The 12,754-nt window shown below is 43.6% G+C and overlaps 1 protein-coding gene across 5 annotated transcripts in view; it reads left to right on the top strand.

The window, feature by feature from the left end:
• GTF2I (general transcription factor IIi) overlaps positions 1-11,304 on the top strand; it is a 107,763-nt gene extending 96,459 nt beyond the window's left edge. For 4 of the 5 annotated variants that reach the window (XM_021700578.2, XM_021700576.2, XM_021700577.2 and 1 more), the window contains 12 exons: positions 140-241; positions 970-1,035; positions 1,372-1,555; positions 2,676-2,734; positions 3,160-3,240; positions 3,685-3,768; positions 4,334-4,517; positions 5,704-5,732; positions 8,034-8,075; positions 8,849-8,890; positions 9,378-9,453; positions 10,161-11,304. In XM_021700578.2, coding sequence (XP_021556253.1) covers positions 140-241; positions 970-1,035; positions 1,372-1,555; positions 2,676-2,734; positions 3,160-3,240; positions 3,685-3,768; positions 4,334-4,517; positions 5,704-5,732; positions 8,034-8,075; positions 8,849-8,890; positions 9,378-9,436 — 932 coding nt within the window. In that variant the 3' untranslated portion in view covers positions 9,437-9,453; positions 10,161-11,304. The remainder of the gene's footprint in view (positions 1-139; positions 242-969; positions 1,036-1,371; positions 1,556-2,675; positions 2,735-3,159; positions 3,241-3,684; positions 3,769-4,333; positions 4,518-5,703; positions 5,733-8,033; positions 8,076-8,848; positions 8,891-9,377; positions 9,454-10,160) is intronic. The other variant, XM_021700575.2, reaches the window with a different exon arrangement.
• Positions 11,305-12,754: the final 1,450 nt, after the last annotated feature.

Here is a 12,754-nt window from a genome sequence, read left to right as displayed (position 1 = left end):
GCCTCGGTGCCCATTTGCATTGGTAGTGCTTATGTACTGTTTGAACTTAACGTGGTTTTTCAGGGACATCACAGGCAGTGCTTAAACATGATGAGGTGCATGTATTGATTATGATTTTTTCCTTTTAATTCTTCTTCAGGCCCTAATAGCAGCAACCCTCAAACCTCCGCGGTTAGAACCCCTACCCAGACTAATGGTTCTAATGTTCCCTTCAAGCCTCGAGGGAGAGAGTTTTCCTTTGGTAAATATGAATTCTTTTTTTCTTAATTTCATCATTTTAAATAAAAGGAACCAATACACTTTATTTTTCTAGGTGAATTGTTTTTTATTTGGTAAGTTGGTATATATGAGCTATTAAAGGTACTATAGTAGCTACTTAACCCCTCTGTGCCTCAGTTTCTGGATTTGTAAAGTGGGGATAATACTACTTCCTGCCTTGTGGGGTTATTATGATGATTGCAAGTACTAAGTTAAAGGGTAGAACCATACCTGGCACATAGAAGGTGCTGTCGTTTTTTGGGAGGTTTCTTGGTTTTCATTTGTTTTTTATTTTTAGCCTATGTCATTTGTTGCCAGTGTATTAGTAATACTGTGAAACCGTTTAATAATGTAGGATTAGAGTAGTTGCCAAGACATGACTGTGCTAAAAACCTATGTATTTTTTTTGTATTTCTCTTTTTTTTTTTAAGATTTTATTTATTTGCGAGAGAGAGAATGAGAGACAGAGAGCATGAGAGGGGGGAGGGTCAGAGGGAGAAGCAGACTCCCTGCTGAGCAGGGAGCCTGATGTGGGACTCGATCCCGGGACTCCAGGATCATGACCTGAGCCGAAGGCAGTCGCTTAACCAACTGAGCCACCCAGGCGCCCTTTTTTGTACTTCTTACAGATGCACAATAAAATAAGAAACTGCTGGGCATAGATGTATTTTGCGAAGTATTGCTACTAACTGTCTTGTTTTTCACTTGCAGAGGCCTGGAATGCCAAAATCACGGACCTAAAACAGAAAGTTGAGAATCTTTTCAATGAAAAATGCGGTAAGTTTATTTTGAAATATTAGTGCTAAAAGGTATGGTAGCCTTTTTCACGTAGTCTAAGAATGTGTGCAGAATAAAATGTGCAGCGTTGAAATGTTACTGTCATGGGAAGTGCATGTCTTTTGCGAGCATGGATGCCATCATTTCTCCCACTTTTCTGAGCACTGCAGAATTGAACACGTTTTTCTAAAATTGAAAGTAATACGATTTTTCAAAAAAATATATATAATTTTAGTAGCTGCAAAATGTAATTTAGAAAGGATTTTTTTTTTACAAAGGAGTTTTGAAAAGTGACGAACATGAGAAAGAATAGAAACGTCTGTGTGTGTTTTACAGGCGAAGCCCTTGGCCTGAAGCAAGCTGTGAAAGTACCGTTTGCATTATTTGAATCTTTCCCAGAAGACTTCTATGTGGAGGGCCTGCCTGAGGGCGTGCCGTTCCGGCGGCCGTCCACCTTTGGCATTCCAAGGCTGGAGAAGATACTCAGAAACAAGGCCAAGATTAAGTTCATCATTAAAAAGTAAGGGCAGTAAGCTGAAAGGAGGCTCGCCGTGCAGCGGCAGAGTGCTCTGACGCGGGCAGATTGGTGCTTGGGTTCACCGTTGTATCAAGACCTCATTAGCTCTAGGAGGCAAAAAAGAAGGCTCTTTAAGCTGTACTTTTGTAGATCTGTTAAGTGTTTCGTAACTGGTTATAAGAGGGAAGGAGGGCTGTAGCTTGTCAGAGGGATGACAGCTTGATTTTGTTCAATATACCACTGTCTTACTGTTAATGGTTGATGCTGCTGGGGTCTAAGCAGTTGTTCAGTTTTGTAAAGCCCTATGATTTCTCCAGCGTACAGAATATTTTTTCTTTCTTTCTTTAAGTTTATTTATTTTTTTTAGTAATCTCTACACCCACTGTGGGACTTGAACTCATGACCTCGAGATCAAGAGTCGGATGCTCTTCCAACTGTGCCCACCAGGCGCCCCCAGAATATTTTAAATTTCTGTTGGCTTTGGAGGTCTATGAATTAGACCAACACAATTGAAGTGGATGGGAATAATCAGAAGTTAAAAATATATGTTGATGTTGAAGAATTATTTGAACTTAATGGAAGTGAATTTTAGGTGCCATTTATTAACACTTGCTTCTGAGTCATACAGCGGTATTGTCAAATGCTCAAAGCTGACACTGCCAACCACATTGGCCACCTTTTGTACTTCTGGCCAGGGCTGGAGAGGGCTGGAGAGGTCTGGCAGTAGCTAAGGCCTCTGCTTCTGCGTTTTCCTAGAGAAAGACTCGCGCTCAAGTTTTCACAAGCTTGTCCTCTGTTTCCATGCTGCCCACGTACAGCGTGTTCCCTGTTTCCATTCTCAGGTCTAGCACTGGATCCTTCCAGGATATATGGTGGAAACCATGGGAAAGAGAAACTAATTGAAGCTAGACGGACCTGGGTTGGTGTTGTGATCATGATTAGGATTGGGGTTTTTGTATATGTTTCTTTAGACGAGGGACATGTTCTTTCTGTTCTTCCATTACTAAGAATTGAATGTATATGTACAGAAAGTAAATGGTTCTTTTAAATCTTTGTTTAATTTTAACATTTTACTATGGGATTATTAGCACACAGTGTTTTTTTCTCCCTTCCTGTTTTTCAGGCCTGAAATGTTTGAGACCGCAATTAAGGAGAGCACCTCCTCCTCGAAGAGCCCTCCGAGTGAGTGTCCTTGCTACAGAACGTGTGCTGTGGGAAACTTACGTTGCAGCAGTAATTTTAAAAGAATCGTTGAAAGAACAGCTACTGAGTTAAAACCAAGAACGCTCATTAAAGATTGTGGTTTTGACTGATTTACAATTTTGAGTTTATTTTATAAATGAGAATCTTTGTATGTCTGATGCTGTACTGAGCACAGTGAGAAAGAGAAAAGAGTGTGGGGCGGGGGTGGGGAGGTGGGGGGGGTGGGGAGCGGTCTTTCAGGAAGCTTAATTCCCCCAGAATGACAAAGTATACCATCAGATGGACCAACCCTTAACACAGAATTGGGTTAAATACTATCTTGTGTAGTCTGAATTTTAAGCGCAACAATAGAGCTGGTTTAGTTACATTTTGTGTGTGTTCTAATCTGAAGTTTCTATTTTAAGGAAAAATAAATTCATCGCCCAACGTTAATACTACTGCATCAGGTGTTGAAGATCTTAACATCATTCAGGTGACGATTCCAGGTACGATTTCTCTGCCTTTCTCTCGCTAGTGGGGTTTTCCGTGTTTGGATTTTCACTCGACTGACTTGGGTTCCCGGGACTCGCTCTGTGCCATGCTGTGCCCCTGTCCGCCCTGCAGAGAGCGCTAACCAAACACATCACCTCGTCGGTTCCTTCCCAGAAAGCTCTAGGCAGTTACCAGACGCAGAGTGAGCTAGTACCTAGTGCCTTGTTGAGGAAATCTGTACAAAAGAGCCGGCGGAGTTCCTTGTAACAGGCACAGAGGCATCGCGTTTTCGGTTTGTTGTTAGAGTCAAATCACTTGGTTAAGTCATTTCAACCTTGATTAGTGTAAAATACTTAAATCTTCCCAAGACACGAAGCCAGTTCACTCAGAGCACCTAAAAATTGACCTGGAATTAAAATTGCATTATTTAGCTATGACCGTCCTCTTGCCTTTTCTAGATGACGATAATGAAAGGCTGTCAAAAGTTGAAAAAGCGAGACAGCTCAGAGAGCAAGTGAACGACCTCTTCAGTCGGAAATTTGGTGAGTTTCGCATTTGCATAGTGCTGTTGCAATAAGCTAGGACATTTCCTTCCAGTGAGAGCTGAATGGTAGATTATGCTCGGATATCTGTTGTCTTCCTGCATAAAATGAAATGAAGTTGAAATGCAGGTGTTCGGGGCGCCTGGGTGGCTCAGTCGTTAAGCGTCTGCCCTCGGCTCAGGTCATGATCCCAGGGTCCTGGGATCGAGCCCCACATCGGGCTCTCTGCTCAGCGGGGAGCCTGCTTCTCCCTCTCCCACTCCCCCTGCTCGTGTTCCCTCTCTCTGTCAAATAAATAAAAATCTTTAAAAAAAAAAAAAGAAAAAGAAATGTAGGTGTTCGGGTTTCTCTAAAGTTTTTTCCTAAGGAAACGTTAGCTGTGTTAAACTCTCGATGATGGTCGCCATCAAAGCGAGTAGAACTGAGGTTCGGAGGTAAGGTTGTTTGATGTGTACTTTGACTATCATTAACTGCGGGGACTGTCCTTAATGTTGCTCGTGTGCTTTCTAACCACTTCGGAGATGATAGGTTGACCTGTGCTTTTATGCTGTTTGTCTTGTCCTAGGTGAAGCTATTGGTATGGGTTTCCCTGTGAAAGTTCCCTACAGGAAAATCACAATTAACCCTGGCTGTGTGGTGGTTGACGGCATGCCCCCCGGAGTGTCGTTCAAAGCCCCCAGTTACCTGGAAATCAGCTCCATGAGGAGGATCTTAGATTCTGCTGAGTTCATTAAATTCACTGTCATTAGGTAAGTGAGCCTTCCCCGCTTGTTCGTAAGAATGACTCTGTCCATCGTGAGGCTAAGTCATCTTCCAGAATGTAGTCCTAGGTAATAATAGGATCCAATTTTCCATATAACACATAAAATACTTGAGTTCTTCTACTGTGAGATTCTCTTCTGCCTGAGCTGACTCTTAATTCTCCTGTTTTTAAGGCAAGGGCTTAGTGAACCTTTGCCCATGGACCAGACCCAGCCTGTTGCCTGTTTTTATAAAGCCTTATTAAAACACGGTTACATACAGTTGGCAGTACATAGCGTCTACTGCAGCTTTCAGCTTACAGGGGTGAAACGGGGCAGTTGGGACAGAGACAGTATGATCTGCAAAGCCGAAAATATTTACTGGCTGACCCACTACAGAAAACAGTTGGCCAGCATGTGTCTTAGGAACGTCATCCCAGGCTCAGGTCGGACAGGGATCTGATCCCAAGTCAGGTCATTCTGTCTCCTTGTCTGTACCATAAAAGTGTAGTTGTCACCTTTGAGAATGGGCTCCTTATCCACAGAGCAGGAATGATGATTATACCTACACTCTAACAGCATCGTGAGATCACATTAATACGTGTTCGTCCAGTAGGTGTTCCGCAGACGTCCTCTTTTCCATCTACCTAAGCAAGAGTCCATGTCATCTTCACGCTTTCCAGCTCCCCAAAACTTTGCTATCACTAAATCTTCCCAGTCGGTTCATTGTTAAATTCCCACTGTTTCTAGTACAAATCACTTAGGACTGGCTCTTGGAAATAGCCCATGTGGTAACCTCCCAAGGCTTTCTGTCATCCGCTTATCTTCTCCCAGTACCCTTTCCCTAAAAATCCCGTTTTTGTCCCACTTAACCCGTGTCCGTGGTCCATGCTCTTCCCCAGGGGTCTGGATAAAAGCTTGCTTCCGTTAGACTATGTCACTGAAATTACTGTATTCTTTTTTTCTTGGCTTCTGTTGTTTTCACCATCTTTAGTGTGGCCTTATCTAATGATGGTGTGTAGTAGTTATATGTCTATCTTTTCAAAGATTAAAAAGTGTAAGATTGAAACGTAGTTGGATAACATTGCTCATTCTAACATGTAAGTGACTTGAGTTAAATATTAGTTAAACTGAATATACATGTAAATTTTGTAGAACAAAAATAAACTGTTACATAATTTGTTTCTCCCTTTAGACCATTTCCAGGACTTGTGATTAATAACCGTGAGTAAATTTCATGAAGTCTTTTCCTTTCTTCTTTTCTGGGGTGGGAGAGACTGTGTGCATGTGCCTTTGCTCACAGAAAGTAGTGTTTTACCCAAACCCTCCCGCAGTAACCTGGCAGAGCTGGTGGTGTAGCCTCAGGGTCAAGGCACCAGGCACTTTTCTACGTGTAAAATGGGGTTCGTTGCTTAGCCTTTTAAATCTCAGTTTATTCGTTCATAAAATGGTGATATTAGTGCCCATTTTGAGAGTCTTCGAGCAGTTTAAATAACTCCTTTGGTGTCAAACATCTTAAACAGGGATCAGTGAGTTCCTGCCTGTGTTTGTAAATAAAGTATTATTAGAACATTTCCTGGCCTCTTTGCTTATGGCGGAGTTGGGAAGCTGCAAGAGACCGTTGTGACCTGCAGAGCCTGAGATATGCACTCACTAGCTCTTTATGAAAAAGTTTGTTGACCCCTAACGTAGTCATACTTTATGTGCTCAAGAAGTACGATCTGAATTTGATAATATTACTGCAGTTCCTTTACTATTATTGTGTAATTGCTGTGCTGAAACAAGTAGGTCTTTTAATGTGATGTCGCTTGCTTCTGTTAATATTTAAGCCAGTATCTAGGGGCGCCTGGGTGGCTCAGTCGTTAAGCGTCTGCCTTCGGCTCAGGTCATGGTCCCAGGGTCCTGGGATCCAGCCCCGCATCGGGCTCCCTGCTCAGCAGGAGGCCTGCTTTGCTTCTCCCTCTCCCACTCCCCCTGCTTGTGTTCCCTCTCTCGCTGTGTCTCTGTCAAATAAATAAATAAAATCTTTAAAAAAAAAAAAAAATTTAAGCCAGTATCTGGCACAGGTTGGGCTCTCAAATATTGTTGCACGAACAGATGTATGTGGTTTTCCAATTCCCTGATGTTCGTAACATTTATTATTTTTTTTTATTTTCACTTTTTTTTATTCTTATGTTAATCCCCATACATTACATCATTAGTTTTAGATGAAGTGTTCCATGATTCGTTGTTTGTGCATAACACCCAGTGCTCCATGCAGAATGTGCCCTCCTCAATACCCACCACCAGGCTAACCCATCCTCCCACCCCCCTTGTTCGTAACATTTAAAATCGCATTTTTAGCAAATACTATACATACATGTCATACGTTCTATCCACTTTATTAAAGTTTTTCACAAGTGAGAATTCTCTTTCCCCAGTATCGTTAGAGCTTCAGTCTCTTTTCCAGGTGGTATTAATCTAACTCTAAAACCCATCTACACTGAGTACTCAGTTCTGTAGTTTATTTGCTGGGAGAGCGTAAGCCCCTCCAGTGTCATGTTATGGGGTTTCCGGGGCCCCTGGAGCAGCAGAGCCCTCCCCCCGCCCCCGGGAAATCAGGCACTCACTGTAGATGCCCCCTGCCCTTCTGTTCTGCTTCACACTGTTGGCCCTGTTTGGGACCTTCACTCTTCAGGGTCATAGATTTTGTTCTCTCTCTTCTGCCTCCCAAGTTTTGGGTTTCACTTTATCATAAAATGTATTCATTTGGTTGTACCCGTAAACCATGAGTTCTTTTTTATAGGTTCTATTTTTAATACATTCTCTTTCTTGGCCAAATATGTTAGTATCCAGTAGTGTCAGTGATGAAAGAGGACATAGGCCTTGCTTCATAGATCTTTAATCCTCTTTCTGACATTCTACTTAAATCACACCAGGGAACTTGGTCATTTAAAGAAATCCAATGATGGTTTTTTCCTTCAGATTTTTTTTTTTTTTTTATTAATCCCAGTGCATCTGTCTTCTGTGTAATTTTTAGTTTCAAAGAGTATTGTATTTTAAGCCTTCCTGTCCCCTTCCCTTACATTTAAAATTAAGTTCAGTTTTGTTCTTATCCTGGTACAGTAGTGTTTAGTAGAACTTTCCGGTAATTACTATGAATTAGTTATTCTGATGGGACATACCAGAGTTCTTAATACATGTTCCCTTCTTGTCATAAGGAAAATAGTGCCGGGGCGCCTGGGTGGCTCAGTCGATTGAGCGTCTGCCTTCGGCTCGGGTCATGATCCCGGGATTCTGGGATCGAGCCCCGCGTCGGGCTCCCTGATCAGTGGGGAGTCTGCTTCTCCCTCTCCCTCTGCCTGCCTCTCTGCCTACTCGTGCTCTCTCTCTGTCAAATAAATAAAATCTTTAAGAAAAAAGGAAAATAGTGCCTGTTACGGCAAGGTTGAAGCATCCAAATAGAGAATGTATGTAAAAATGCTTTTCCATTGTAACCGCATATCATTAAATTATTGTTTAAATCAGTCTGCTTTTTTTTTTCAGAGTTGGTTGATCAGAGTGAGTCAGAAGGCCCAGTGATACAAGGTAAATTCAGCAGGGTAAAACAGAAATATTCCTACTTTTGCGATACAGTGGATCACATAAAATTGTGGGGCCTCACTTGTTTACATGTGCTAATAACTTCAGGGAAAGTCATTTACACAGTCAGACTTCGTGTTTTTGGCTCCTGTGTTCAGAGGCCTGTATAAGCTCAAGCTCTGGGTCCTGACTGAGAACTGTGGGCCACATGCCATCTGACCCCACAGTCCCGGTCAGGCAGAAAGGAGGTCAGGAACTAGGAGGCCAATGTTGTAGAGTGTAATTTTTTAGTGACAAGCGTGTCTTTCTAACTTTACCCCTTTATGCCATTCATATCTAATGCTTGTTATCAGCCCAGTTTTGTCAGGGGGAAATTGTGACTTTTAACATTCCTTAGAAACCAGCGTTGAGGCCTGCTACTGTGATCCGCTTGAAAGCAACGAAAAGCTTTTATTCTATCAAAAAGGTATCCACAGGAAGGCGGGGAAAGACCTAAAAAGGAACTTCTTTCTTTCACGTTAGGGCTTTGTTAATTACGATTGTTATTTAAGACTTGGTTTGCGTAAGGTAACTTAACACATGCCCGAAAAGGAGATTTGGGGGAGTCTGGTTGAGTTGTCATGTTTAATCCCAAGACGCTATGGCTGCCGTTGCATCTGGGACTTGTGCTTTGTGTACATTGTCTGGAGGGCTTTCTCCTTGCTTCCTCTAGGTCCTTTAAGTAAGTGAGAGCGACTTTAGAACAGTATTAGAGTAAATCTTCATGTGTTTCTCTTCAGAATCAGCTGAGCCCAGCCAGTTGGAGGTTCCTGCGACAGAAGGTAAAAAGGGTTATTTGTCCAGCTGCCAAACACTGAAGTTCCTTAAGAATGTGCTCAGAACGAAGGATTGATTGTGGTTTTCACACTACCTCCTAGAACCCTGCGGTTGTGTTTTCTTTTTTCTTTTGTCTCGGGGTGAATTGGATCTGTCATTTACGTCCAGAAACGTCGTGTTAGCGATGACTTGGGGTTCTTTTGCTCCGTTTTCTCCAAATGACTCTTAATGAATCCTGAACGAGTGCAGTGACTACTTTCTAACCTAGATTTTTGAATAGATAAGCAATAAGGTGTTTGTTACTTTGAAAACTTGAGTAACACAATTTAGAACTGATTGCTAGAGGAACGTTGTCTCTGAAAATGTTACCTTTAGTATCTTACGATTCCTATTAAATTATTTTAGTACATAGTTTGGTAGGAGTGGGTTTATAATTATACAGATTTGCATTCATAGTGCAATTTACCAGTTCCCTTTTGTTTTTCTTGGTAGAAATAAAGGAGACTGATGGAAACTCTCAGATCAAGCAAGAACCAGACCCTACGTGGTAGACCTCTTCCCTCCTAGGGTAAATCAGCTTCTGTGTCCGGGGTGCCATCTAATGTTCGTCTGAACCCGCCTGTGTGGTCAGAAGCTACTGTGTCTTCCCTGCTTCAGCCATAAATGGTGCCCCGCACCTTCGGGTCATAGGAGGTCAAGTGTAAGCCCTACTGGATGGTTTGAGTTAGAGGATCAAGCAGAGAGATTTTCCTTAGATCAATGTTTGTGAGTCATAGATGTAAAAACACTTTTGCGCTAAAAGGAAAATGTTTTGTTTCTAATCTGTAGGGCAAATCTCACCCTCTCCATTGGAATAAACTCTGAATCCATATCACTACACTGACAAAAGCAGCATTTGCAGTCTGGCTAAGATGCACAATCCATTGTGCATCTTGCCTAATTAACTTACAACCTTGAACTTGGCCAGGTTGTTAACAGGACAGGCAGCTCTACACCAGGAGTCCGCTGCTTGCTGCTTTGGGGCCGTCGAACCTCGCTAAGCCTGAGCTGTTGAATAGTTGACGATGGTTATAGGGTCTGGCTTCACAGTAGTTGCTCTGATCTGTACCCGACAGTGCACTTTTTTAAAAAGACCTTTTTATTTGTCTGGGAATTTGCCATATAATGTCAGTTTGTGGACTTAAGTGTTGATTGAGTTTTGCTGTTTGCCAGCGTTAAATTCCTGTAACCGGAATAACCTGGTTTCTTGCTTGTTTGTTTTCTCTCCTATTTTAGCTTAAAGTATCAGTGGGTGAGAAGAGTTTTTCGGACCTGTTACTGCCCCAAGCCGTGTAATATACTTGTATAACAGAAATACCTTCTATACAAACCTTTTTTTCTACTTTTAGATAGAAATGTCTACTTTTTCAGCAGTTCTGTGAATTGAATTAAAGAGCAGAGTGACTGTAGATTTGGAATGGCTGGTTTACTTTGGAATGTATTATAAGGATTTTACAGCAATGCTGGAAAAATGACAGGGAAAATGACAGGGATGAATCTCATCAGATTTTTTACGTATCAACAGAGCCTTCAGCTATGGTGTTTATTTTCCAATCAAGCGAAGATCTCTCCTACTGGAACATCTCAGCTCCTGCAGTGAAGAAACACCTGTGATATAGTTCAGTCCTTTTAGTTTTTCTATTTGAAAAATCGTTTAAATGATCCTTTTGTTCACGGCTCTCTTTGACGACTGAGTGGACAGTTAGTATCTGTATATTTGACTAAACCTTTTCCTAAGCTGTCTATCATGGTTCATATGTTTTTTATCATAATTAAAACACCACCGTCTGGATCACCTAACAAGCCAGTGAGGTTAGCATGTTGGCGTGTGGCCTAGAGACGAAGTACAGGAACCTCTTCTACTGAGATTTGGCACCTGGATCAAACGCGTGACGCACCAGAAGTGTAAGGTCAGGTATGAGCGCTTGGGCCAGCCCAGGGACAGACGCTAAAGCCTCGCGATCATGTAACCTGTTGTGGTGTGGGTTTCTCTGGAACACTTCCAGCTCGGATCAGACTGTAGGGCTTTTCAGCGCCTTCATTATTTTAGAACTCTACTTGTAACTTTGAGGCTCCGGTGTGGGGAGTGAGGGGCCAATAAGCTAAGGACGTGCCCCCCCTGATATTCTGCGCCATTTGTGGGAGGATCTTACGTGGGTTGGATTTCACAGACAATGAGAGTTGTAAAATACCAGCTATGAGAAGCTAGAGTACGTGATGGCATAGAGTTTTCATTAGCTTTATCACAATATTCACGATGGAGAATTATATTACATGGTAGCAGAAATAGGCATTTTTATGTGTTGCTTATATTTTACCTCAAATTAAATTGTAGATATAGGGTAATAAATAAAATCCATCCATGCCTTTCACACACTAATTCATTTCTTTCGAAGGTGTTTTCATGGTTATGTCTGGGGAGGGTGGGTGGTTCGGTGGTAGGTGGAGTGCACAGTGAAGGCTAGGCAGGCACTGTTCGCGGGCTTTCTGAGACCGGTGCGCATCAGTCTGAGCTGGGGCTCGAGCCCCCGACTCCAGCAGCTGTGACATGCCAGCCGTATGCAGCTTCCCCGGGATTTGGAGGCAGGATCCCTCCCCGGAGAGAGCATGTGCATCAGCCCCTCCCACACGCGAAATCACACGCAGACTGCACATTTTTTTCCTGTTCTCCCAGCATAGCCTCTGCCTCTCCACGCCCCCCCCCCCAACTCCCCGACCCCTGCACGCCCGGGGAAAGCAGGGCTCCCCGCTTGCTAGCCTGCCGGCCGACATCAACAACTCATAGCTACTCCAGCAGGTCTCGTGGTTCCTTTGAAGCCTTCTTAACAAGTGTGCGCGGCCTGGCGCCCTTACCCCAACTTCCCATCCCAGCCACTTGCGAAACCCTCTTCGTCCACAGGCCGCTCTTAGAAGGAGATAAGCGCTTACGTATAAGGCTGCTTTAACAAACGTGTGGTGGATTACAGACTCAGCGAGGAGATGTGTTGTCCTATCCACCCGGAGTATTTGGGTCCCGTGTAAAAATGCTGTACGCATACGCACGGTTTTCGTTTTCGGGTATGCCCCCCCCCCTTTTCCTTCACATCTACCGAGCGGAGAGTTTGTGTGCTCTGGACAAACAGCCCAGAACTAGTGCCACAGCCACGTCACAACCTTTGAAAGGTTTAAGGAATGCGGTCCTGGCCCGTTCCGCCTCCCCTCTTAACTCGACAGGCGTAGTTTTGAGAAACGTTGACTCTAAAGCAAGGGGTGCCGCTGTCTCGTCTCCTCCTGGAGGAGCCCGCGTGTGAGACAGGTGGTTCTTACTGATTCACTGTCGCCTCCAGAACCTTCCCGCCTGTCGCTCCAGGCCCCTGCAAGGGTTCTGCCTTCCCAGGTTGCCGCCCCGGCTCCCGGTGTCCCTGAGCCGGCAGTGCCTGCATAAATGGGACCACAGATAGATCGAGTGATCCTTTCAGGGAGTGAGGGGATTAAACTTGTCCACCGAGATCTTTGTCGGGTCAGTGAGGATCGAATGGAAAAACGAAACAGCGCAAATAGGGCTTGTCATGCTTAGTGTTTCTGAAATGGCCTCCTTATTCCGTGACTTTCGGTCAAAGAGAATTTTACCAGGGAGGGTAGTGATGAGGAACACAGGCTTTGTTAACCACATCCAAGCTCTGCTTCGGGACAGCTGTTAACCTTGAGAAAATTTCCATCAGAAACAGCACAAGCAAAGAAACCTGGACATCCCAGGGTTACAGGATTCAGATCCCATCCACAGAGTCTGGCCAAGCACTGGCCCCCTCCCACCTTCCAAGCTCCCGGCCTTCAGTGGCGGGGAAAATGAG

The sequence above is a fragment of the Neomonachus schauinslandi genome, chromosome 5 (genome assembly GCF_002201575.2).
Source record: "Neomonachus schauinslandi chromosome 5, ASM220157v2, whole genome shotgun sequence".
Lineage (NCBI taxonomy): Eukaryota > Metazoa > Chordata > Mammalia > Carnivora > Phocidae > Neomonachus > Neomonachus schauinslandi.
Note: the sequence above shows the minus strand (reverse complement) of the source record. Positions and strands in the feature narration are given on the sequence as shown.